The 26,647-nt window shown below is 60.6% G+C and overlaps 1 protein-coding gene across 1 annotated transcript in view; it reads right to left on the bottom strand.

Annotated features, from left to right (window-relative positions):
* The window catches only part of PLXND1 (plexin D1), a 39,516-nt gene extending 16,553 nt beyond the window's left edge, over positions 1 to 22,963 (bottom strand). The window contains exons 1-9 of the mRNA XM_058678531.1: positions 21,461 to 22,963; positions 9,134 to 9,310; positions 7,184 to 7,315; positions 6,906 to 7,006; positions 6,695 to 6,824; positions 5,424 to 5,601; positions 5,190 to 5,298; positions 4,721 to 4,823; positions 2,087 to 2,191 (exon numbers count right to left, since the gene is read on the bottom strand). Coding sequence (XP_058534514.1) covers positions 2,087 to 2,191; positions 4,721 to 4,823; positions 5,190 to 5,298; positions 5,424 to 5,601; positions 6,695 to 6,824; positions 6,906 to 7,006; positions 7,184 to 7,315; positions 9,134 to 9,310; positions 21,461 to 22,795 — 2,370 coding nt within the window. The 5' untranslated portion in view covers positions 22,796 to 22,963. The remainder of the gene's footprint in view (positions 1 to 2,086; positions 2,192 to 4,720; positions 4,824 to 5,189; positions 5,299 to 5,423; positions 5,602 to 6,694; positions 6,825 to 6,905; positions 7,007 to 7,183; positions 7,316 to 9,133; positions 9,311 to 21,460) is intronic.
* Between the last annotated feature and the right edge of the window lie 3,684 nt (positions 22,964 to 26,647).

Here is a 26,647-nt window from a genome sequence, read left to right as displayed (position 1 = left end):
CTGCTCTCTCTTTTTTTTTAAATAAAGATTTATTTATTTTTATTACAAAGTCAGATGTACAGAGAGGAGGAGAGACAGAGAGGAAGATCTTCCGTCCAATAATTCACTCCCCAAGTGAGTGCAACGGCCGGTGCTGTGCCGATCCGAAGCCAGGAGCCAGGAACTTCTTCCGGGTCTCCCATGCGGCTGCAGGGTCCCAAAGCTTTGGGCCGTCCTTGACTCCCTTCCCAGGCCACAAGCAGGGAGCTGGATGGGAAGTGGAGCTGCCGGGATTAGAACTGGCGCCCATATGGGATCCTGGCACATTTAAGGCGAGGACTTTAGCTGCTACGCCATGCCGCCGGGCCCGGCCCTGCTCTTTCAACCTAGAGTTCAGGGTCTGCTCTCCCCCCAGGTCCCATCCCTTGAACCCCCTTCACTTGGTGGGTAACGTGGCTCTCTGCACTGCGCAGCCCAGCTCCAGGCCTCAACACTCTCCAGGTACTCCCAGCAGGTCACAGAGGACCCACAATCCATTTTGTTACCCCTCCTTCAGCAGTGCATTCTGGGTGCATCCTGGGGGCTCCTCTTAAGTTCTAAGCCTGGAACCCACCCTATGTGTCACAGACATCCTGGCCCCTGACCCAGGCTGCTCTTTTGGCCCTCTGGGGAGGGTTGGGCAGGACCTCCTAGGTAGGCAAAAAGTAGCTGGAAGAGCTGAGGTCCCTACAGAGCTCTGGGTTCATTTCCACCTCTGCTATCTCCTAACTGCAGGTCACTCCTCTCTGAGCCTTGGTCTTATCCTTAGGAAGATGGTTTCCTGCCTTTCAGAGCTGCTGGGAAACTGGATGTCATGGAACATTGTGGGTTGCATCCTGTAGGTGCTTAATGTGTGCTTGCTACTATGGTATGCAGGAAGTGCTCTAAAGTGTTTGTTGATTGAATAAACAAGGCTCAATCTCCAGTCTCTTCACATCAGCATCAAGAACTGTTTGCTGAATAAATAACCTCAGGTTTTTGCCTGTTATAAGTCAAGCCCCCGGCCATCCCTGTGGCAGGACTTCCTGTTTTGCCCCTGTCATGGGCAGAGGTGACACCCTGAGGTGAAGGCAGGTCCACCTCCGCTATGCTGGGCCAACACAGGAGAGTGGCCACTGACAAGGCTGAACACCTGTGTTCTCCCTGCTGCACCAAGCAGGCTGGAGGCAGGTGGCTCCTGAGTGCCCAGGGTGTCCCTGAGGCCGGCCAGGAAGACTGGGCTCACTGCGGCTTGGTGGCATCACAGACTGCCTACTTACACAGCTGGCAGAGTCAGCTGGAACCCAAGTCAGGCCCGGGAGTCCTGTCGCAGCCTCTGGCTCCCACCCCAGCCCCCTGCTGCTCCTAGGCTCTCACCAATCCCGTGCAGGGCAATGCCCCACCCTGGCCCCCCAAGAGCGCCACGCGGCGTCCTGACACATCCCAGATACCCGGCACGTGGCCCCCACGTGTGACAGCCGTCACGGGCCTCAGCAACTCCGTGAAGGCGACAGATGGTGAGTCGCTGGGAGGGGGTGGCTGGCTGGCTTCCAGGACATGTCAACGCTTCCCACCCCAGGACACTCCTCGGGGGTGGGGGAGGGAGGCCAGAAAAGTCTGTGTCCCCTCCCCAAGTCCCGACTGGGAGCCCAGAGCTAGTGTGAGACCATCCCTGCCCATGGGGACATGGTGTCACTTCAGCCCTGTCCAGAGCCTCATGTCCTCATCGGGACAAAAGGAAATACGGTGGCTAATGGCTGACTGCTCTCTAGGGAAGATGCTGTGGCCACCAATGGGTGACCCAGGGGCAGTGCTGGGCAGGGCACAGCCTAGACCACAGCTGCCACAGCTGCAGGCTGGCCAGGGGCCCTGGCCAGGGAGTCCCTTGGCAGCTGATGGTCCCAGCCACCCCGTGGGACCCAGCCTGTGCCCCAGCCCCCGCCCCATGCATCTGGAGTGAGGATTTCATTCAGAACAACTAAAGTACATCCTGGTGCCAGGGCACGAGGTGAGCCCAAGCAGGGGTCCCCAGGCCACATCAGCTCTCTCCCAGCCTCTTGGGCTAGCTCTGGCCTGAACCCCTACTCACGTGGAAGAAAGCAGCATTGGCCAGGGGCACCAGGATGTCCTGGGAACCGCCTGTGGGTACAGGTGTCAGGAGTGAGGGCAGGATCTGGGGGCAGTCCTGAGGGTTCTGTGGAAAAAACACAGAGAAAGCTCACCCCAGGTTCAGCAGAGAGGAAGCCGTTCTGCCCCAGAGGAAAACCCCCAGAGCTAGACACTACTCATACCTTTCCTTGTGACTCTGAGCTACACACCTGTCCAGGGTTCTAGAGCCCCCGGGGGTCCCCAATGAGTCTTCTTGGGCTCCCATTCTGCTGGGCCAGGGCCCAGAGCTGCCACATCCACCCTCCACGACAGTGCCTCCAGCCAAAGTCGGCCTGGGGAAGGAGCTGGGAGTTCCATGAAGACAGGACAGGCGCCAAATCCCGCTCTGTGACCCCAGACCTCCAGGGAATGTTTGTCACTCAAAGGTGACAATAACAGAGGCAGCCAGCAGCTCACAGCCTGGCCCATGCTGGCGGGGTCCTGAGCATTCAGCCATGTCCTTCCTCCTCCTTCCAACAGCCCAGGCACAGCTCGGTCCTTACATCAGTTTACTGACTGTCCTCCAGCTGGGGCTGAGAAGACAAGATGGCAGGGAGGGGACAGAAGCCCTCCAAAACCCAGATGTGGGTCCAGGGTACATCAGTCCATGGAGGCCCTCACCTGTCCCTGGATGAAGCATAGGTGGTAAGGTTGCAGGGGTACCCAGGAAGGGTTCCCCACAGCCCACTGGGCCCCCAAGGCTAAGGAACCCTCAGCTGAGCAGTGTCTGTCAGCAATGCAGAGCCCACCTGTTCTGGTCCCTCCCTGCCTCCCTCCTGTACCCTGGGAAACTTCCATGCCGGCTCCTAGCCTACCTTGGAATGGCCTTATCACATTTCCCACACAGGGAGCCCCCATTCTGTCTTGCTCATAAAAGGGAGGCCCCATGAAAATGGGGAGGATTATCTATTGCTCACTCTGCTCCACCATCCCCATGCAAGGGCCAGGCCCATTCTCCCAGCATCCTCCACTCAGCCTCCTTCCTGTGGGGCTCTCTAGGGACAAGATAAAGTATGGGAGACTCAGGTCCGGCACCTCCAGCCTAGGGGTGCCAGCGCCTGTGCAGACCCGGCTGCCCACTGCCCACCCAGAGGCTGGCGCCTCTATGCCTAACTGACACTTCATTAAGCGCCCAATTATGCAGGGCTCAGAGCCTCTGCAGGCCTGGGGCAGGCCCTGCCTCTTCTCCTGCTGGATTAGGGTAATCCTCTGAGACAGCCTCCTCCAGGCGCCCCAGCCCAGCCGCAGACCTGGGGGGAGGGGGCGGTGCTGCAGAGGGACCGCCCAGCCGGTGAGTTCCTATGCATCGCCAAGACCCAACACGGAAGTCCCCTCTCAGGAGGCAGACTCGTGCTGCCCCCCAGCACCTGTAGGCAGGCCTTATGGATAAGCATCCTGACCCTGTAGCACTGATAGGCCAAGGGCACGGAGAGGGTCAGAGACTTGCTAGGGATCACACAGCCACACTGCACCCAAGCTCGGGCTCACAGTGGGAGGAGTGGATCTAAGTGGGTTCTTTCCTATGCTGGATACCCATGTGGGCACATGACAGGTGCTCCACAAAGCTGAGTGACCCTTGCCCAGGTCAGTGTAAAAGAAGGCAGGCAGCAGTTGCAGGAGCCCCATACCACATCCACACCCAGGCTGGAAGCTGGAGAAAAAGACATCCTGGGCATGTGGCCTCAATCAGCAGGAGCAGGGATCCCACTGTGCCCGGACATTCTGCCAGGTCCCTCCCTGAGAGCAGTTCTGAGCTTCAGGCCTGAGGTGCAGGCCCCCCTGTCACACCATTCTCAGCCCGTCTGGGCTCAGGGCTAGCTTCCTGGATAGTTGGGATGCTGAGCCCGGGCCAAGAGAGTGGAGCACCTCCCTGAAATGCTTCCCAGGGATCTCATTCTGTGGGGAGCCAGGGCCTACTCGGGGTACATTGATGGTGCCACATGGACAGTAGACAAGAACAACTTTTTCCTGGGAGAAGGACTAAAGGCAGGCTTCAGCCCAGCCCCTTGCAGTCATGTCTGAGATGGAGGGTGCAACTATCCCTCCAAGGCTAGGCACCACTCTGTCCCAGCCAAATCCCAGACAGGGAGCGGGGGATGCCTTAGCAGCTCCTTAAGTAAATGGCCATTTAGCACAGGAGCAGTTGGTGACTGCACTTACACCGCCCCCTCTCTTACCAGCTGGCTGAGTCCAGGTGCCCTGCAGTGTCACGGAGGGCCCAACGGACTAACTGAAGCAGAAACCTGGGCATGTGGGGATCCTAGGCCAGCCCACCTTTCCTCCCCAGGGAAAGCTGCAGCACCACCCACTCCCACTGCCAAGGAGAAAGTGAGGCAGGGCCACTCTGCAGGGGTGAACACATGGTCCAGAGCACAGGGGCTGCAGCTCTGGTTCCCAGCCTGGTCCCTGCTGGCTGGGTGGTCCTAAGTCACTCACTGGTCTAGTCCTCACAGAGGCCACAGACAGTGCCAGGTGAAGGGTCGCACATAGTCGTTAAACATAGAAGTGAATGAACCAAAGAGAAGGCAAGGGAACTGTGGAGGAAACGGCAGCCCCCTCCCCGGGCATGGCTTACCGTGGGGTTTGGTGAGGCATCACACCGAGACTGGTTGGAGACACAGGCGTGCTGCTGCAGGCACCAGAAGCAGGGCCACTGTGCCGAGAGGCAGCTGGTGCACCTGCAAGGCAAGGTGCTCCTTAGTCCCACCCCCAAGACCCAGGAGAGGCCTCCTCAGAATGCACGCTGCCTGGAAGGGGCAGGGCACCGTGGGAAGTAGTGAGCTCGCTGCTGTAAGAGGCATGCAAGGAGGAAACAGGGCCTTTAGGAGGGGGAACGGCATGTGATCCCAGCATGTGTCTTGTCCCTGGCAGCCCAGGTGCCTAGCCTAGGCCTGTGTGCTAAGAGCTGGTATGGAACGAGTGAGTGAGCTGCGGGGGAACAGGCGTGTTTGCCGCTAGGATGCTTGGGGCTTTCTTCCAGGGCCACCCTGAGAGCAAGGACCCGTTCCTGGGGCCTCAGCTCCGTGCCACCTTGAAACACTCACGCAGTGTGGGGGTACACTTGTCCCACGCGGCTGCAGTCGTAGATGGTGAAGTTGGCAGAGACAATATTGTGCCCATTGACTCTCACAGACATCTCAACGGTCACGTGGTCTGGAGGGGATGGGCAAGGTCAGGGAGAGGACAAGAGAAGGAGGTCCCTGCCAACATCCCTACCCCGCCTTTGGCAAATCTCCCCCTCCACACGGCTCTAGGGCTGCTGGGCACCCAGTGCATACCCTGGTGGGGCGGGAAGGGCGGGAACTGGTGCCTGGGTAGGAGGTTGCAGTAGGCGATTTGGTGGCCGTAGGCGGGGCCGGGAACCCGGGCCTCTGTGCGCACGTGATTCCCATAGTCGCAGGCCATCTCCACGCCACGGAGGCTGGGCAGACTGCCAGAGATCTGCAGGATCATGCCCTAGGGGACCAGGTGTTGGTGGGGGGTGCTCAGTGCTGGAGCCCAGGCCAACCCCCCTCCTCCCCTATCAGGGCAGAACCCCAACTTGACAGCTGTCTGAGCGTGGCGGCCACCAGAAGTCAAAACCAGAGCACCGTGCCTTGTGTGTGACTGTCTAGGTCTCAATGTGTCCCTCTGGGTCCCATATCTTAACAGTGCTCAAGATCTGGCTCCTAACCCTTGTCCCAAAACACAGCCTCGTTCCCATCTCAGGGCCTTTGTCAGGCAGTTCCCTCCACTCCCAACACCCTTCAGACGTTCACAGTGGCTCACCTCCGGCACATCCTGCTGCAGTGCCACCTCTGCTCAGAGCAGCACCCCTCCCCCTGCCTACATTCTTGCACACAGTATGCGTCACCTTCTGGACAGCTCACTGTGCTGCCCTGCCCTCGCCCTGGGCTCTGTCTTGCTCACTAATGCATCCCTAGAGAGGAGACCTGTGCTTGGCGCACAGCAGGTGCTCAGTAATGTTTGACGAAAGAAGGAAATGAACAGCCAGACCCACACCCAGTCTGTCTGTGGACACGAGCCCGGGAGGCACTCTGCCATGTGGAATACTAGGGAAGGGACCGGAGACAGAAGAGCTTCAGGTTGAGCCATCAGACCTCCCCTCGCCATCAGGGGCCATCAGGCCTGCGCCCCATCAGGGTGACAGATAAGGACCCCCATCCTTGAGGACTGAGGGCAGGGCTCAGGGGCACAACTGCTGGAGCCCCTCAGGGCACAAGAGAGGAGGGACCATAGACCTCACAGGCACACTCTTCTCCTGTGCTGGGACCAGGAGAAGGCAGGAGGAGGGGTGGGGGTGCTCTCATCCCCACCTTGTGGGACCTGCACCCAGCCCACCTGAACTCAAATTCTGGCTCCTGCACACTGCTGCTGTGCAGCCTAGAACAGGCAGACTGGGGTGCTGGGAGCATGCTTTGCTAGCTAAGGCACACACCCCGAGCACATGGCATACCCCTGGTCCTTCCTCAGGGCTCAGGACAGCCCAAGCACTGGCACACTCCTTATTATTAGTGCCCAGCTAGCTGGGCCAAGAGAGGCAGCTCACCGGGTACTCCTGGCGCACGTCGATCTCCGCAGGCAGCACAGTCATGGCCGGGCAGCGGCCGGGGCCCTCACTGGCACTTGTCCAGAAGTGCGGCTGGCTGGCATTGGCACAGTCCTGCTGCAGGGTGCATCTGCAGTGGCCCACAGGGTCACAGCGGCCCCCAGGAGGCTCCGCCTGCTTCCCCCTCTCCCAGCCTTGCCCCAGGCCTCACCGTGTCTCCAAGGTGCACCAGCCACAGTAGGCATCAGCAGCGCCCACGCAGTCCGCACAGGTGGAGTACACCTCACACGCTGCCACCTTCACTCGGGCCATCTGGAAGCAGAGGCAGGATCCAGCTCAGTGGGGCAGGCAGCCCCTTCCCCAGGGTGGCAGTGCCCTTGGGGGCTGGGGAAACTGAGGCGCAACACTGGAACAGAGTGAAATCTGTGCTGGGAAGTGGGTGGGGCAGGCCATGCAAAGGCCAGACAAGCAGGAGAGCTGGGGTCTCACCTGGTGGGACGTCATCAGGTAAAGGTAGCCAGGGTCAGCTGGGTCAAACTGCATAACATGGTGCACTGGCTCCCCATAGGCCACAGTCACCACGCGCCGGCTCACCACCTGCATGCTCTCGTTCAGGTTGATCTGTGGGGTGAGGGCCATCAGGAGGTGCCCACCACATCACGGGCACCGCAGGGAAGGTGGAGCTAGCCTCTGCACCTTCGCTCCTGCATCAACCACACATTGAATTGTGGCCTTGACATCCCTAGACTGTGCAAATGTACAAGCTGGCATACTTCCCTCTCTGCCTCAATCTCCCCAGCCATGGAGCTCATGAGGGCAGGTGCTGTGGAATGGAAAAGTCCAGGATGCTGGGCGTCTGGGAACTTCTCTGGCTAAGGACCCCCAAACTGTGTTCTGTCTCCCCAGTCCCACCAGTCACTAGAGTGCCTCTCTGTTAAGGGCACACCAGATCCTGAGCTGGGCATTTCCAAGTGGCCACTACCTCCCCTCCACACACTGCACCTCTTCCCCCACCCCCAGGCCTCCTCTTGGGGTTCCTTCCTGCCAATGGAATCTATTCATCTTGGCCTTTGGGCGCAGACTTCCGCTGGCTCAGTGCAGCCAGCAGCAGTTCCACAAATGATTGTGGGCTATGGCCCTGCTAGGACATGGTCATCCCTTGTCCAGGGGACCTACACGCTGTCTCCACCCCTATCTCTACCTGCAGGCACGTGGCAAATACTCAGGCCCACACCCTCAGACATCTGCTGAGCATCGCCAGTGCCAAGGCTGGGGGCTGCCAGCAGGCATTACCATGTAATTGTATGGCAAGAGGCCTCAGACTGAGGTGACATGGTGGGCTCAGGCCAGCTGGCCCTGAGCTCACCTCTCCTCTGACTGTGTGATTTTCAGGTAGCCCCTTGAGCCTTAGTGTCCTCATCTGTGAAATGGGAATCACGCTTCCGCCTCCCTCATGGGGGGTTGGGGGAGAGAACCAAGTAAGCTAATTCCCACAGTCTTCTGGGTACTGTGTAGGCAGTGGGTGCCTCATAATTGCTGCTTCATGGCAGGGATGGAGGGAGTGGGGGAAAAGGGGAGAATGGGTTCAGTGGGGAGCAGCTCTGGTCATGCCTGGAGATGTGGCTCACTACTCCTCAATAGACAGGGAAACCAAAGCTCAAAACAGAGAAGCAGCTGCCCAGGTCGTAGGGCTGGGAGCGGCAGAGCCACGATCTAAATCCAAGGACCCTCAGCAGCAGGGGGCGTGACCCAAGCCCCATCTCCCCACTATTCTCTGCCACAGATCAGCTCCCCAGAGCCTGGCCTCCCCCCAGTGCCTTCCAACCCGCACTGTCTGCCAGGGCAGCTGAGATGAACTGGATGATCAGATCTGAGTCAATTAAGCCAGGGCCTGGCGTATGAAAGGAGCTGGACCGGGGGCAGCTGGCTTTCCCAATGGTGTGCATGGTGCACATGTGAGAGGCCCCCGGGGCAGGGGTGGCGTGGGCCAGGTGCTTCAGCCCATAGCGTGGACGGCACATCCTGCACGTCCCTTCCCAGCTCCTGGAAGCACGGGGCCAGGACCCCAGTGTAATCCACTCCAGATCTGGTGGGCAGGCCTAGGGAGGAGGTGTGAAGGGTGTCTCCTTGCTAGGCTGCGGCCTCAGCCCATCAAAGGCCCATGGAGTGTTTACAACCCTCAACAGATGGAGTGAATGAGTCCTGGGGAAAACCGGTGCCCAAGGTCCCACTGGCAGCAAGATCTGAAATCAGTCCTGTCCAGCTCCGTGCCCTGGCAAGGTAGAGAGAAAGCCCATCTCTGGGTCTCAGCCCCCCTCCTCCAATCACGCATACTTAAAATGAAATCTGTGAACTGCCAAGTTCTTACTAGGCCATGGAGGGAACAGTGACAAATGGACCCACCTCCCCAGCCATCCCCGCCCTACCTCTCACCCCTACCTTGAGCAGTCTCCCATTGACGGTGCCCAAGAACACAACTGTGTAGTTGTTGGCGCTGGCCACAGCCACGGAGGTGAGACCCGGGGCGCGGAACACAGGTGTGGACCGCAGCGGCTGCAGGATGGACAGCGGGTGCTGCAGGTGCGCCGCCCCACAGTCCAGCTGCTCCGGCTGCAGCTGCAGAAAAAGGAAAATGAGACCTCTGCCTGTCAGGGCTGCAGCCCGCACACCAACGGGACCCTGTACCCACCCTTGACCTTGACTCAAAGGAGTGAGTTTCCAGGATCCCAGCAGAGTGAGGAGGATAAGGAGAGCTGTGTCCTCCCCAAGGCCAGCCCTTGCGCATCTCTGCAGCAGCCTGGGGTCTCCCCCTACCAACTCCAGCACCCCCACACCCCAGCAGCTCGCAACACTCCGGGGAAAGGCCTCCCTCAGCGGCCGTTCTTTCCTTCCCTCCCCACGTAGATCCCCACATGTGCCCACGTGGCAGTTGGGCAAACTGAGGCCAACCTTCTCAGAAGGTTCAGGGTTGCCAGTGCCCCCTCACAGGAGTTGACAGCTGTGGAGGGGCCCTCAGTCTCGTCATCCCCTGGACCTGCTCCTGCCCCCTCCCCACTTTTTCCTGGCTCCCAGGGGTGCTTGCTAAACTTCAGAAATATACAGGAAAAAAAAGAAATAGACAGGAGTGCCTGTGAGATGCAAATGGGCCCAGTTGAGGCTTAGACAGGTAAGAAAGAGATGGGACTCAGCAGTACAGTCAGCACATGGTCCCACAGCCAATGCTTGCCCCCAGTGATGCCCTCCATCCACAGTGGTAGCCCTGCCAGGTCCTACCTCACAGATGGGGAAACCGAGGCACAGAGAAGCCCACAAGCAGCCATGTTGTGCTTAAACCCTGCCCCTGGTCCCACCCACCACAGGCTCCAAGCAAGGACAGGGAGGTCACCAGTCCAGGATCATCTGAGCCCAAGGAGGGGTTCCTCCTTTGACTTCCTGTAGCAATGGTTGTAAGCCTAAGCCACTGAAGAGGCCTGAGTGTGGATTCTGCACTGAGCTCAGCTGGTTTTCAAAGGACACAATGACCAGCAGGTCCTTCTGGCCCGGATGATAATAGCTGAGGCCCTGAGGGTGGTGAGACCAGAGCAGGTAAAGGGCTCCAGGCCAATACCTAGGAGGGCGTGGCCTTCCAGAGCAGGGCTGCCAGCAACCTGAGCAGCCTTGTCCCTTCTCCAGGCCTCAGTTTACTCCTCTGCAACACCTCCCTCACAGGGGCTGGGATGAGGCGGTTCCTTGCACAGCACAGGCCCAGTGCATGGACCACGGAGAGGGCCTGGGAACCGTTCACTGATGCTGCTGGCATCCTCCGCTCACCCAGCCGCCAGTCCATCCCACTCATCCCTTTCACAGGGGTCCTCCCACACCACCCCACCCACAGCCCTCCCGGGTGGTTTCTGAAACATTCTGAATAAATCCTGACTCCTGCCCAGGAGCCTTGCTCCCACTTGTCCACACTTCAGTCCAGCCCTACCAGCCTCATTTCTGTTAGCTGGGTCCTGCCCCAGGGCCTTTGCCCCTGCTGACCCCACCGCCTGAACACCAGCTGCTAGCTTGTGGGATAATTGGTTCCTTCTTATGCCTTAGCCCTCTTCTGCCCAACCTGAGTTGGGGGCAGCCTTGGAAAGTGGGTGATGTCCCAGCTCCTAGCAGATTCTCCCCAGCTGGGCCCCAGCCCTTGACCATCCCAAGTTGGGGGCCAGGAGGGTAGTGGGGCTCGGGTGGTTACATAAGCTTCCTTCATTGAATATGGATTACTGGCTTCATTGAAAATTAAGTTGTTTCAAAATTAAAACTGTAAACACTTGCCCAAGGAAAAAAGCCCTGGGAAGGGAAATTGGGGTGGTGCATTTGGGTTTTTTGCACTGGGGTCTCTATTGCACCAGGGTAGGGGTCTCGGGGGAAGCCAAGCCAGCAGCCCCATTTGCTCACTTGCTTGTTCACACGGTGGGCCAGGGCAGCAGGCGGAGGGGGAGCAGACTGGGAGTCAGCCTTGCCTGCCCGCCCCGACAAGCCATTAATTCTGCACCGAAGGAATTTTCTAAAAAGCCTTTCCCCCAACTTTTTTTTTTCTTATCCTAAAAATAAAACCTTAGGAAAAAAAAACTGTTAAAGGAGAAGTGAGCCACAGGCTGCGGCAAACACTCTGTGCTCTCTGGGAAGCCAACTGCCCAATGGAGACTGTCAGGCTGCTGCAAACAGGAGCTGGACGTGTCCCCCACCCGATGGCCAGCCCAGTCAGAGGAGGGGCTGGGCCGGGCGAGACCACAGGCTGCTCAGGCCCCAGCCCACACTAAGCCCTGCCCCGTCACCCTGCCCGACTCCTCTACCACAGCCGCCCTGCCCCCAAGTCTCCATGCCTGGGTCTTTCCCAACTCTGATTCCCCCCCCCGGGGGGGGGCAGGGGAGGGCTGTGCAATCCCAGCAGCCCCCTGGCCCCTGGCAGCACACCATCCTGGCTCCCCCGTTGTCCTCCCATCAAGCCTGGTGCTCCAGTCTGTCACCAGCCTCCGGTCTCCAGTCCCCTCCCCCACTAGCTCCCCACAGCCTGCCCCAACCTTGCACTGATGGCTACAGTTTCCTAAGCTCACTCGTCCTTTCCTTTCCCGTGGGGACTCCCGCGCCTTCCAAAATCTACCCTGCACCCGGCACCCAACCCATACCTCTGTGCTTCCCCTGGCAGCCCAGCCCCACCTTGTTCCACTGCCCTGCAGGTCCAGGTGGCCAGTGTGATTGAGCCCTCCTTTGTAAAGGTCATGTTTGGCCATCACGGTCCCCTCAGCCTCCTCCTGTGGGCAGGCTGTGCTTAGGCTGTTTACTAAAGAAAGGGAACTGCTTCTGACTAAAGTGTGAGTGACTGTATTCAGCTGCTTCCTGTCCCTCTAGAGTGACGGAGTGCAGCATGGCTATTATGGGCTGCTGGAGAACTATCTGCCTGGGCTCCCCATAAAAACCCCAGCTTATCCCTCCCTGAAATGGGTTGTGCCAACTGTGACAGTGACCGGCACAAGTGAGGCCCCCAAGCCGCAGCAGCTAGCACACGATGGCAGTTGGTCTTCAGTGGCAGACCAAATGGTGTCCCCTGCTGGTGGATGGGCTGCTGGCACCGCAGCTGAAGGGGAGGGCATGCAGGGCAGGTGGAGGGCACTGAGGGCAAAGTCAGGGCTGGCTCCTCCGCAGTGACCAACGCTCTGGTAACCTGAGATGCGACCACGGGGATTCGAGGAAAGGCGTGCAGGGTTGTGCCTGTGTTGTCACTGTCCACTCTGAAGTCCTTCCCAGGCATTTGGCATAGGAGTTAAGATACCTCTTAGGTCACCAGAGAGCCTGAGTTGCTTCCTACTGCTGTGCACTCTGGGGAGCAGCAGATGACGGCTTAAGTCCTCAGGGGACCCGATGGACTCCTGGCGCTGCTCTGCCCAGCTGTGGCTGTCGTAGGCTTTTGGGGAACAACCAGTGAAGAAGATTCTCTATCCTTCCCTTTCCCTCTGTCTTCTAAACAAAATGAAAATAAGTATTTTCTAATTAAAATCTGTCCCATTTTAAAAAATTATTATTTTATGATCCAGTTCCATAGGCTCTGAGATTTCCCTGACCCTCTCCCTAAATTAAAATATTTTTAAAATCTCTTGGGGCCTGCATGGTGGCATAGCAAGTTTATCCCTCACCTGTGGTGCCAGCATCCCACATGGACATGTCACAGCTGCTCCAATTCTGATCTAGCTCCCTACTTAGGACCTGGGAAAGCAGGTCAGGGTCCTTAAACCCCACCTAAGTCTCCCATGTAGGTGCAGGTCCTTAGGAACTGGGGTGCTTTCTCAGGTCACAAGCAGGGAACTGGATGGGAAGTGGAGAGCTGGAACACAAACTGGCGCCTATATGGGATATCAGCACTTGCAGATGGAGGATTAGCCCATTGGGCTGTTATGCCAACCGCAAAATAAATAAATTTTTAAAGTCTCTGTGAAGTTAGTCAAGTCCTGTTGCAACTCATTAGCCTTTGATGGTTCCCTGGGATTCTCAACATAAACTGATTTTGCTCCATCTGACCCTGACCCATGTATCCCTGTCACAACCCCTTCCCCAGCACTGATAGCCCAGGTGCGGCCAGGGCCTCCCGGACTCCCTGTCCCTGAGTCGGAGAAATCTGGCATTTGCCAAGTCCAAGCCTGCCTCCCATCTCAGGACCCAAACCTGCAGGACCAGGAGAAGGCCTGTGAGCCAGTAGGTGCCTGCTGGGAGCTAACAGAGTCAACCCCAGCCGTCTCCAGAGTCAGGCAGGTGTTGGCTCCTCCCCCGGCCCCCATGCCCTCAGAGGCTCTTGGGGTCAAAGGGGAATCGTTCTCAAGGTCACCCAGGCCCTAGGCCAGCTCAGGCCTGGAAGTCTCCCTGCCACTCCCCTACAGGGCTCTCACTTGACACTCAGCACACCGGGGCTCCGCCCAGTTGGCCCCATCACCCAGGGTAAGCTGAGGCACAGAAAGGGCCGGGGCCTCCTGGGTCCAGCCCCTGCTGCTGAGAAAGTGTGAGCCCCTGACCAGGGAGGAAAGATGCTTCCTGAAGGGGTAAGGAGCAGAGTGGCAGCAGTCAGGAGCCTTGTCCCTGAGCCACAGAGGAAAAGCAGCTGGAAGGAATGCTTGGGGAAACTGAGGCACAGAAAGGGGCAGAGGACATAACACACAGCACAGCAGTTCCGTGCCTGGCCCTCAGGATGCTAGGACAGGGCAGGGCAGGATGAGCAACCTGGCAGCCAGGACAGACTCTTCCAAAACTTAAGGGAGGCCTGGGTCACTTTCTCCAGTCCCTTCTCTGGGGGAGGTAGGTTGCCTAGCCTTGGGGCTTTGAGGCCATTCCAGACAGCTGGATACCATCTGGAGGGTCATCCAGCCAGCCAGCCAGCCATGCCGCCTGCCCCACCCACCCAGGGCAGGCACAGGATGAGGGGCAGAAACCCGGTTGAGTATGAGCAGTGTGCTGTGCATGACCTCACGGTCCCCCTGGGTGTATGTGCTGTTGTGTGCCCATCCTTCAGATGGAGAGGCTGAACCTCCTCACCGTAACACAGGACAACTGGCGATGCACCGGGCTGCCAGGAAGGATTGAGTTCCCGGTAGCTTCAGTGCTGAGCCTTGCAGCCTGGCTCTCGGCCAGTGTCCCTGGTGGCTTGTATGGGCCATAGGGCACAAGCTCGGGTTCTGGAGGGCAGCACAATTGCCCCCCTACCCAGGACGGGCCTGGAGAGGCCTATCCAGGAACCAGTGCCCCCACCCCCGCTGACTCCAGCAGCCCTTGTTTTGTTAGTTGGATGCTGTCCCCAACCCCCCGCACCCCACTCCCCCTTCTCCAAGCTGTTTCTCATTCCTGCCTAGCCGGGCCCCACTCCCAGCTCCCCTCCCCCAGGGTCCCAGAGGAGTGTGGTGTGGGCCAGCCAGCCAGCGGCTCTTCCCTGGCCCAGTGGCGGCCCAGTGAGGAGCATCCCCTGCGCCAGCTGTAACAGGCAGTGTGGCTGTGCCCCAGCTCCAGTTCCTTCCATTCCTACTCCAGAGCGGATTTTCTGTCCCTGCTTCCTCCTCTAGAGGGGATTCCAGGCCTGGGGAAGCTGGGTGCTGCGGCCATCCCTCCTGGGAGCAGGGCTAACCCCTTCCTCACCCCCACTGTGGCAGAGTGTGTGGGAGGGGCTGAGTGACCCTGAGCGCCCAAGGATGCCACCCTTAGCCCGGCCACTGTGCATGGTTGCAAGCTATGCCTGCACCGCTGCAGATGGGCACAGCTGCAGGGAATGGGCTGTGTCCCTGTGTGCTGCGCCAAGTCCTCTGCCCCTGCACCCACTTGACTCTCTTGAGTCAAGGTTATTTGACAGCAATGGAAACTGAAGTTCAGAGACACATGCCCAGGGACGTGCAGCCATGGAGGCTCGTCCCGACCATGGCCGTGGGGGCTGCCCTCAGCAGCCGGGAATTCAGCCACCTGGGACTGGAAAAGCCCTGGATTACACGCTAGGGAAACCGAGGCTGGCTGCCTCTGGAGGACTTGGTGCTGTCCCACAGGGATGGTGGGCAGAGGTCGGACAGGGGCTGGGGAAGGAGGCAGCTGCCGTCCTCCACCCACGTCCCTGCCAGCTCTTGCCCCGGGCCTGGCCTCCACATCAAGGCCTCAGTCCACGGCCCTCCCCATTATTTACCGATCAGAGCAGAAAGTGCTGCATGATGAACGCCCCACTGGGGCCTCTCCGGCCTCGTAATGGAGCTGTGAGCTTCCTCCCCCCCTCCATTGTGTGATTTATCGTGGTTCAGGCTCGGGGATGGCTGCTTGGGCTGGAGGGCCTTGGGGGCCCATGGCTCTGGGCTGCCTCCAGGATCTGCAGGGGGTGGGTGGCGTGGCCCAGCAGGACCCCCGGATGCCTGCCGGTCTGGGAGGACTGTTTGCTTCAGCCCAGGCCCAGACACCCACTTTGGAAAAAGAAAGACGGCTGCCAGCCACAGGTCGTCAGGATCCGAGCCCACGTGGCTGGCGCTGGAGACCATCTGGACCGGTCCGTACTCAGGGACCGGCTGGTTTCCATGGCAATCCCCACACCGTCATCAGAGCTGGGAGGGCCTTTGGGAGTCACCTGGTCCAGCCACAGTGGGAGCTCCTGCCAGCACCTGCTGGGACTGACATGAAGCCAGCAGCCCAGGGCCCTTCCAGAACCAGACGCACAGTCTCGCTCTTCCCCTAAGCCATGGCGCGCTCAGGAGACGGCATCCCCAGGAGAGTGTCCTAACCCTCTGCCCAGAGTGGCTCCCTCGCTCTCAGTTCCCACACTCTGCCCGCTGCCCCAGCCATGGTCGTCCACACCTCAGCCCTGGGCCTCTGACATATCTTCTATGGAAGGTGTCTCCAGGCCTGGCACCACTGCCCAAGCAGGGACAGGCCCGGACCGTCTCCCAGTGCCAGTCATGTGGGCTTGTACCCCAAAGATCCCCAGCATGCATCCGTTGTCTCTGCTCAAGTCTGGCTTCTATGCCCCCTCCTTCAGGAAGCCTTCCCTGCCTACTTTGTTGAGCCTGCCCTAGGCGTGGTGTGTCCTAGGCGTGGTGTGCCTGCTGCCAGAGCATTCTGGGGGCTCCTGGAGAGTCAAGGTCAGGTCTGATCAAGGCTCAGGAACTGGGGAGTCAAGGTGACAAGTGTAGGTGCTGTGGCTAGGTGTTCACTCCACCTCCACCTGCTGTGTGACCTCAGAGAAGGAGGCCCATCAGCAGGGGCACTCCTGTCATTTGGTTTCTGGGGAGATGAAAAGATAAATGGAACATGAAGCGTCTTGCAGAGGGCTTGACGCAGAATTAAGCTTTCAGTAAACAATGAGGAAGGTGGTGATGCAGTTGGTGACAGTCCCAGCGTCAGAGCAAGGACCTTCTGGCATCTCTCTGCCCAGGCAGAAAAGGGAACCAAAGCCCAGATGGGGAAGGGACCCCCTTCAGTTCCCTGACACACGCTCTTCTTCCTGTTTACAATGATCATCCCCCCACTGCCGCTTCCCCACCATCAGCTAATACTGGAATGGCCTGGTTCCTTCTTGGTCCGCATGGGTGGGCAGCTCTGCACAGTGGGGCCCTGTAGGCACTGAGGTGGCTCTGAGGGGTACGGCCACCAGCTTGTCCCTTACTGAGTCCATGTGCACCTTGGGGAGGCTCAGGGAAGGTTGGCCCCTGCTGCAGGGGTGGGACTTGAGTCTGGAAAGGTGGGGCTGGAGTCCATGGTGGTGACATGAGTGTCCATGGTGGTGACAGACCTCCAGCCACCCCCCACCCCATCTTGGAGAGGAACCAGTGACCCCTGCCCAGCCCTATGTCCAGGCTGATGCTAATCAAGCGGTCCTTCAAACCAGCCACAGCTCATATTTGCACACCCAAAGGGTGGGGGGAGAGGGGTTGGGGAGAGGGACTCGGACTCACTCCTCAGGAGGGGAGAGGACTGCACATTTCCTAGGGATGGAGGCCCAGGGCCTCCCCAGACCTCCTGCAGTGGCCTGCCCCTTGAAGATGTCCTAGCCAACCCAATCCCTCTCTCCGCTGGCCCTCTGAATGGCCCCACGGCTGCTTTTGGACAAAAGGCCAAGCTCCTAAGATGATGCACCATGTGCCATCAGCGGAGGACTCCAGACCAACCCTAACCGGCCTGCGACCAATGACCACTGGCCAGCAGCCACTGGCCATAGCCAGTTCTGAGGCCTGAGGAGCCAGGCAGCCTGCCTATGGATTGCAATGTCCAGTAACCTGTCCCTTGCCCTCTCTGAGCCTTGGTTTCTCCATCTGCAAACTAGGGACTATAGCACCCTGGCTGGGCTGCGCAGAGAGGCTCCGAGCACCTCACTGATCAGCCCAGGTGGCTCTCCTCCCCTCCTGCACACCCCTTCTGCACATGCAGATTTCAATCTACTCAATTCTCAGAGGCAGGCAGGCACTGGGTCCTCCCTTACAGAAAAGCAAGAGGTAAGAGAGGGTATAGGCCCAGGCTTGGATCCCACAGCTCAAACACGCTTGGGGCAAAGGACTGTGTGTGTTGGGGAAGAGGTGTTAGCAATCTCCCGGGCAAAGTCCCACCTCTCTCTCCAAGATCTGGGCCCCCTTGGAAATCCCTCTGCCGGAGGCCCTGGACATGGGGCTCCCACTGCCAGCCCCGCCTGGGATGGCACGTGAAGCCCATCTTGTAAGCCTCACTCCCGCCGCCCCCACCTGGTATTTCAGGCCCTAAATCAGTGCAGAAGCTGCCTGCTTGACAACGGGCGCCCGCCCACCGCGTGCCAGTTGAAAACGGCATATTTTTTTTTTTCCACCTTTACTATAAAAAGACACCTTGAAAATGTGACAGTGACACTTGACTGTCGGGTTTCCTTTCAACATACACAGACAAATACATTGGTCATCCCAAGATAAAGTGAGACTTGGGAAAGGAATTTGAGCCAGCTCACACCTTGTTGAGGGAGCCCCGTGCCTCAGTTTCCCCTGCCAACAGCAGGCTCTCACCTACACAGGCTCATTCCCTCACTTAATTTCTCTCCCCATAGATCGAAATAACACCCTAAAGATTCCCGAAACAGTGTCAGCATCACCTCCCTCCCTCCACCCACCACCCAAGTACTGTTGAAAGCCGAGGCCAGACAGTCAGAGGCCACCATGAGCTGTGGGTTGCCCCAGAGCTGTGGGTTGTCAGGACACCTGCGGGCAGCCTTAGAGCAGGAGGCTGGGTGAGCAGATGCCCTGCTGAGCCACCCACTGGCATTTTACCCACTGCAGGAGGCACATGGTTAGGTAGGACCCCATGTTCAGCCCCACCAAGACCACCTGGGTCAGCTGGCACTGGCAGGGAAAAAGATGAGCGAGCTCATACCCTCCCTGGAGGCACTGGTGTCCTACCGCCATGCCACCCGTGCCCATCAGCACTGTGGCTGGGTCAAATCCTGCACACTTCAGTCTGCTAGCTGTAGCTTGTCCTGAGCCCACCTGCTTCCCTCCGCGCCTCCAGCATCGCCTCAGAACTGGTCACATCCCCTGCTCTCCCCCAGTACGCACCCCTCCCCCCCAGTGCAGGGGAACAAAGCCAAGCACACACCACCCTCCCAGGGCCTGGCACGGAGCTCCTGGGGAGTAACTGAACCATAAAGAGGACCTCCTGCCTGTGCCGTGGTTCCTCTCCCTGCCTTAGGGGCTCCCAGCCCCCAGCCCTGGTGCCTGGGCCTTACTTAGGAGCCTTCCTGTTGGCTGTCATTGAATCTCCACAACCACCCTAGGGGGGCCCAGGGACTCTAATCAGTCCCATTGTATGGAGCTGGAAACTGACAACCTGTCACTCCTCTGGATAAACCCTCCCCATACCCCTGGGATAAAATCCAGCTTCCCTCCACCCTTCCTCACGCTTTCGCACCCTCCCCTCCTAGCCACACCAAGCACCCTTTTGTCCACCTGTAGGCCCCAGCACAGGTCCTTTCTGCCAGCTTCAGATGGCTTCCACCCACTGCTCCACCCACCCATATCCAAGACACCACTTCCCCAGGGAAGCCCCCCAAGCACATACTGTATTTGTTCCTTCATCTACTCCCGCAAAAAAACCTTCAACATATGGATGGTCCCTGTCCCCACTTGACAGCTGGAGACACTGAGGTTCACAGGGGCTAAATGACGTGCCCAAGGCCACACAGCTGTGATGGTCAGGGATGGGCATCAGGGGACTCAGCCACAGCCCGGAGCGACCCCAACGATGACCGCTCCCCCAGTCCTGCGCCCACCCCTGCTGACAGGCCCAGACCCCAGGGTCGCGGGCACAACTGGGAGAAGGTGCCAAAAGCCTTGCCTACCACCAGGAATGAGGAGGGAAGAAGGCTCTGGGTGCTCAGGAAGATGGCCTAGAAGGACTTGGGGTGAGGAGGGAGGGCGCCCTGGCCTCTCCGTCCCTGGGGCTGTGTCCCTGGAGAGCCCTGCCCCCTTGGCAGGGTGAGTCACCGCAGGGCCAGCCTGGGGACCAGGGACCGTGGGAACCGGGACATTTCTTCCAGAGGGGGTGGGGAGTCCAGGAGGCTGAGGCAACAAATAGTGTGGCTCATACCAGGGCCCCAACACAGGCCTGGAGCTGCTGGGGCTGGGTGGGAGGTGGCCCGGCGCCACACACTCCTGGCCTCCACATGCCCTCGGGGCAGCAGGGGCTGCAGAGGGGGTCCTCTCACCTCTTCCAGCCCTGAGCGTCCCCACTTGCCCCCCCCCCGCCCCAGTGCCAGCCACAGCCAAGCAGGCCCCGCGGAAGGGAAGGGTGGGTGTCCTGACCACGATGACCACAACTGGGCAGGCAGCCTTGGCAGGACAGTGGCGCCCTGGGACACTGCCCGTCTCACCCACGGTGACCTTCACCTGCAGGATGGCCGGCTGGGCGGCGGGCAGTCGTGGGAGCCTGAGCAGGGGAGAAGGAATCTGTGTTTTCTCAAAGGCCCAGTGTTGGGCACGCCCACGGAGGAGGTGGGGGGACAATTAATCTTTCGAATCTTGTCGCAGTCACAAGCAGGGCCCCAAGAGTGGGCGCAGCAAAGTGGGCAAATGGAGGGAGCACCCCCCTCCACCCAGGGCCTTGCTGGTGCCTGTCTTGAGAAGGGCAGCGTCCCCTCCCACACTGCAGTGTCCTGTCCCCAGGAGCAGTACATGGCCCTCCCAGCCTGGCCCTCTGGCCACTGCCCTGTGCAGCCTCAGAAACCCTGGCCTCCTACTCCTGGGCTCCGTCTGCTCCCTGCCACCAGCCCCACAAACACCCCTGTCTTCTCCCCTAATTCTAACCCCACCCCCAGCTGTCCATGACTCCCCCAACACACACACACATACAACACACACACACACACACACACACACACACACACTGAGTTCCATGCCCCCAAGCAAGCAGGGCCTCAACAGGAAGAACACAGATGCTGAGGTGCCAAAGCCAAGATTCCACTCCCACCTCTGCCTGTCCCCAGCTGTGTGACCTTGAGCAAGCTACTTAACTTCCCTGTGCCTGCCTCATCTGGTAAACAGAACCCAGCAGAGCCCCTGCCTCAGAGTGGTGTCGTTGGGGTATGTAGACACACCTAGTGGTGACCCCACACTCTGTCTAACCCCTGTGCCTGTTGCATACCAAGTGCTCTGTAAATACTGGCAGAAGGAGGGTATTCATTCCCAATTCCCCTGCGCACCCAGAGTCCCCCAGCACACCCACCTGCCTACCCTCTGGCAGGCCCTGCCCACTGGCACACAACTCTAGGGCACACACCTTTGTCACCCTCACTTTGCCACCCAGGATCCTGGTGCACACCTGTGTGCTTCATCGCACATCTGCCACACCCTGGCACACATCTGTCAACCAGCAGGGGTAGCTCTGATGGATATACCCAGCTGTCCCAGGGCACATTTCTGGGTCAGGTGTACTCTTACACACGCCTGAGACCCCCACGTGCACATCTGGCTGTATGTGAACCTCTGGTTCTCGCTTCAGGGAACACCTGGGTACCTGTGGCAACGCCGACCCCTCCAGGCACAACTAGATGTGTGCGCCTGGAAGCGGCCGCGCTCACCCTGTTTCCTTCTCCCTCCTCAGTCAAGGTTGACACCCGGGGTCTTCCAGGGCGCACCTGCATTGGTGCACCTGAAATTCACACCTGGTTCCCAGCATGTTCCCGCCCCGCCCACCCAAGGTTGCCAAGCGTCCCACAAACTCCCGCTGCCACTACGCTCGCCTCGAACCCCACACCTTGTGCACCTCGCCGCCCGGCTGTACCTGGATATTGCGCTTGCGTTCGCAGGCCGGCCCCGTGCCCTGCACTACGCTGTCCAGTACGGCCACCACGTCGGGCGCAGGCTCCACGAAGCAGGCGGTGCGCGCGGCGCGGATGGCGGCCCGCACGTCGGCGAAGCGGAAGGCGCAGAGCGCGGCCGGGGCAGCACGGGCCGCGGGGGTTCCCTGGGGCCGCTCGAAGACGGCAAAGAGCAACTCGCGCGTGGGGAAGACCGACACCAGGCGGCTGTAGAGGTCGCCGCGGCCCGCGCCGCCCGCGCACTGCAAGCCCAGCTGGATGTAGGACTCGGTGAGCTTCTTGGCGTCGCCGCCGGCGCCCCGGGGCAGGCAGATGCGCGCCAGCAGGCTCCGCGCCTGGCTCTCCTTGTCGCCCGCACGCGCCTCGCTGTTGAGCGCCAGGTACGCGTACGACGGCACGCCCGGCCGCGGCTCCGGCGGGTGCAGGAAGGCGCGCACGAAGCCCAGCTTGTGCTGCTCCTTGGCGCCCTGCTTGATCTTGAGGATGTTGTCGTCGGAGGGGTTGAGGTCGAAAGTGAAGAGTTTGGCCAGGTCGCCGCGGGCATCCAGCGAGCGGATGGAGATCTCGGGCGTGTTCTCGAAGCGGTGGTCCTCCAGGCTGCGGTTGCGCGGGAAGAAGGCGCTGCCGTAGCCCGTGTACGTGGCGCCCACGAGCAGACGGCTGCCCCCGGTGCCGGCGGCCGGCGGCAGCACCAGCGCCACGGTGGACGCGTTCGCGTGGTTGGCGGCCACGTTGAGCATGCTGGGGAACACGGCCACAGGCGCGGCGGGTGGGGCAGCAGGCGGGAAGGCCACGGCCACGGCCGAGATGTTGCCCCGGCGTCGCAGCTGGCAGAAGCCCTGGTAGATGGAGCCGCACACGACCACCAGGCCCTGGCCCGGGTCCAGCTGCAGGATCTTGTTGTAGTTGTCGGTGAGGCGCCGCGGGTGCTCGCACGAGGCCTGCGGCAGCTGCGGGGCGTGGCACAGAGGGCTGTCGGCCACGGGGCCCACGGCCGCCTCGGCCTCCAGGCTCAGGTTGGCGCCCGACAGCTGGTAGAGGCGGTTCACGGCGGCCAGGTACACGGTGCCCGCCGCGCCGTCCAGGGCGAAGTTGTTGGTGGGCGTGGGCGAGGGGAAGCGGCGCTGAATCTCCAGGGCGCCGGCCCGCGCCGCCCCCAGGAACAGCAGGAGCAGCAGCTGCAGAGGGCACAGCGGGGGCCCCAGGAGCGGACGGCGCGGTGACGGCGGAGGCGGCGGGGACCCGGCCGCGGCCGCCCGGGAGCTAGGGGCTGCGCCGCCCGCGGCGCGACGAGCCATCCGGGCGTGCGCGGGCTGCGCGGCGCGGCGAGTGCATGGGGCGCGGCGCGGCCGGGAGCCGGAGCCCGGAGGCGGCGAGAAGCGGGGGGCGGGCCCGGGCCGCGAGGAGCTTCCTGCCCGCGCCAGCCGCCCCCGGCCCCGGCGCCCCGGCCCGGCTCCCGCGAGCGGCACAGCCCGGAGGCGGGGCGGGGGCGGCTCCGCGGCGGCCCCTCCCCCGGCGCCCCGCCTCCGCCCCGCCCCGCCCGGGCCGGCCACGCCGCTGTCGGGGGGCGCGCCCCGCGGGACCTCCCCGCCGCCTCCGGCCCGCGCCCCGCCGCGCACCCCTGCTGGCTCCGGCGAGTCCCGCCCTCGCGACCTGTCTGTCCCTGCCGCTGTCCCGCGAGTCGCTGTCCTGCTCGGCTCAGCTCCGTGTGGGGCGCGTCTCCGAGCCGCTGTCTTGCGAGTCTTGCCCTGCCACCTCCGTCATCCCGCCCGGCCCGTCCTCTCCCCTTCTCGCTCTGTCTCTGCCTCCACCCCAGACCCTCAGTTCCTCCTTCCCTTGTGGCCTGGAGCGGCCGCTGCTACTCCGTCCCTGCTTGGAGACCCGCAGCCCCCGTCTCTTGTGTCCTGGGCATGGGGTGTCACTCTTGCGCCCTCCCTCCCGTCCAAATCTCAGTCCAGCGAACGAGTTTACTGCGGCAGGGAAGGAGCCCAATGCTTGCGGTCAAACCTGGGCATCGGGAGAGCATGGGAGGCTACAGGAAGTGTTTGGGGCCTGGAGCAGGCTGGGCTAGACTCCTCCAGAGGTCCAGGGCTGCAGACTGCCACCTCCACACCCCATGGAGGCACCAAGCTCTTTCCTTTTGTCCCCGCGTCTGGCAGGACCTAAAATCCTCCCAGACTTAAGGCATGATTTGACACAGGGCAGCTGGCACCGGGACACACTTCTACCTTCTCCGTGAGAGGGGCCCGTGGGTGCTTGAAGGGAGGGCAGAGCAGTGTGAGCAGCTGGGGTACAGAGAGCGCCCGCGGGGCTGGCTCCGTGCTGGGCACCATACAAAGTGCATCACCCTGATGCTTGCACTTTGTCCTTGCATCCAGCCTTGGAGACTGGGGCCTCTGCTGACTGCCCCATCCCACCGAGGCAGAAACTGGGGGCCCAGCAGCCATGGTGCCCCAAGCCGGCCTGGGCCAGCAGGGTCCTGCTCTCAGCCCCAGCTGCCACATGGCGCCTGGCAGCCTTGCTCGTTCTTGTTCCACCCGGCCAGGAAGGAAGGGCAGGGGGTTTCTGTATGCCGCACCAGGGTAGGCAGGAAAGGCTAGGCCTGCATTCATCCCTCCCAACTTCCTCTGCCCAGCACCCTGACTTTCCTGCCCTCCCATCAGCCTGTCCCACCCCCTACGCCTTGACCCAGCTGCAGAACTGCAGGGGGTCCCCTCTCAGGAGCCCCCTGAGCTTGGGGTCCCCCGGGGGGACTTCCCCACAGGACTGAGCTCCCTGCCCTCCTCTGCTGTGTGGGGAAGGCACTGCCACCTGTGGGGGCAGACAGGAAACACTTCCTCCTGCACGCCTCGGCACTCCCTGCCCACTGGCCCTGCCCAGCTCCCTCCAGCTAGTCGGTCTAGGTCTCCTTCTTCCTCTTTCTGGCCGCGCGCCACCAGGTCCTCTTTCCCTTGGGTCTCTGCCTGTGTGGGTCTCTATCTCTCCTCTCTGCCTCCCTGTCACCCACCAGCTCTGGCCCTCTCACCCCTCCTCGCTTCCTTCCTGCCTCACACTCATCTTGCTGCATCCTACAGCTCCCCCCACTGAGCCCTGAGGATACTGCGCACTGTTTCTCCACGCCTACTGAATCCTGGTGGACTGCCGCGGGCCAGCAGACTGCTGGCACACCAGACCCCGGGTATCAGAGCCAGGAGTGGCAGTCAGGAGTCTGAGGAGCCTCACCTAAACTGGGGGTAAGCAGCACTGTGTGAAACACAGCCCTCTCTGAACCTCAGTTTCCTGGATGGCAAAACAGGGGCAATTATGACAGCCCCCGGCCCCTGGGAGGCTGTGGTAGCAGACCCTGTGCCCATTCAAAGATGCTGGTCTCTGCCCCCATCCCCACTAAGGTGCTGACTGATGCTCCCATCCCCCACAAGGGCTCCTCCTGGAGCCAGGAAGTGGGGCTGCAGGATCACCACAGAAAACCAGGCCCAGCTTCCTGTCCCACATCCACTAAGGACTAAGTCCTGTGCCCAGCACTGCCCTAGGCTAGAGTCATCTCACAGATGGGGAAACAAAGGGACTTTAACGCCTTTGGTCCAGCATGGACAGGGCAGCGGCTCCCCTGCTGTCACCCCCCACCAATGCCCCTGGTTGGGCAGGGCAGGTGCCAGCAGCTATGGACTGGGTCCCCAGTGTATTTGGGAGGGGATCAAGGCGAGAACTCTGGAACTGACACTAAACACCTCTGAATTAACCAACCCAGACGGGCCAGCCCTGTGCCCAAGCGCCAGCTGAAGGTGAATTCCTTCTGACTCAGGTTTCCATTTGATTCTATCAAGGAGCAGGTTGGGGTCGGGGCTAAGGTAGCTGTAGTGACACATTTGTCCCCATCAGAGGGTTGTTGATGGTCCCAGGACGCTCCTGCAGGCGCTCGCTGTTTTGAGGCTGCTGGCAGGCGGCCAGAGTTCCCAGGATGCACGGATTTGCTGAAGTCTTTGCCAAGGGAGTGGATTTCTGTGGGAATTGGAAGGAGGCCGTCACCCAGGTGGTCTGTAAATGCCTGTGGTTTGGGAAGCGCTGGGGAGGGCCGAGGTCTTCACGGATAAGGAGCTGGTGGCCCCAGGGCCAGCAGCAAGGCCTTTGCCCTGGCCCTGTTCTGTTTGTTCTCCTTCTCCCACTGCCAGGGGCAGAACCTGGAGCGGGAGGAAATGTTTTTCTTCTTCAATTGGAAAAAACAACAGTGGGGCCAGAGCTGTGTGTGTAGGAGGGGGCTCCAGCCCTCTGCTCCCCTGGGACTGGCCTCAGAGAATGCCTCCCTGCAGGAAACCAGCCCCCTCCCTCAAGTACTGCCCTGTGGACCAGAAGATTCTGGAAACAGATTCTTCCAGTAGAGCTCTGTGCCCCAGCTAGGGTCCCCGACAGGGCCAAAAGCTGTCCTTCTTGCATTTTACGGGCTTTATTCGTTTCCTCCAGGAGCGACCACTTTGTCAGCTCCTATTTTGCGGATGGGAACACTGAGGGTAGGGTCGGAGGGGCCTCACTCATGGGCAGCTGCACAGCTCACTGGTGTCCTAGCCCTGCCTTTAGCCACCACGAGCCTTGGCACCTCGCCTTGGGGCTGAGACGCAGGAGCTGCAGACCCAGGTCTGTATGGCTGCAAGGGCCCTGCCTGTCAGCCTTGCTTTCCATGGATGGGAAAGCAAAATGGACACCACCTCTTGGGGCTGCAGTGGGAAGGGAAGTGAATCCCAGCTCCAGTTCCTGGGTTCCCTTCTTCAGACTCAGAGAGGCCTAGGAGCCTGCCTGAGGACACCAGCAAATTACTGGTTCCAAGTGAACCTTACCCCACCCTGGCTCTCCTGTCTCTGCCGTGGGTCCCAGCGGGGTCACCTAGAAGGGTGGGACCCTTTCCAGCAGCAACACCTGCAGGAGATGCGCTTCAGGCCGGCCTGCCCTCGGTGCTTACAGACACAGCTTCTATCTCAGCAGAGGCCCTACCCGCTTGGCCAGGGTCCTCTCCCTGCAACGTCTGCTTCTGGGGCTCAGCAGGGACAGCCAGGCCCAGCCGGCCCCCGCGGGAGTCTAGTGGGGCATTGCTGTGTTCTTGGATGCCGTGGGCTGGAGGAAATGGCTCCCATGGCTGCGTGTGAGCGCCTTGGTTCTGC

This window comes from Ochotona princeps, chromosome 21 (genome assembly GCF_030435755.1).
Source record: "Ochotona princeps isolate mOchPri1 chromosome 21, mOchPri1.hap1, whole genome shotgun sequence".
NCBI classification, from domain to species: domain Eukaryota; kingdom Metazoa; phylum Chordata; class Mammalia; order Lagomorpha; family Ochotonidae; genus Ochotona; species Ochotona princeps.
This window is presented reverse-complemented; position numbering and strand designations above follow the sequence as displayed.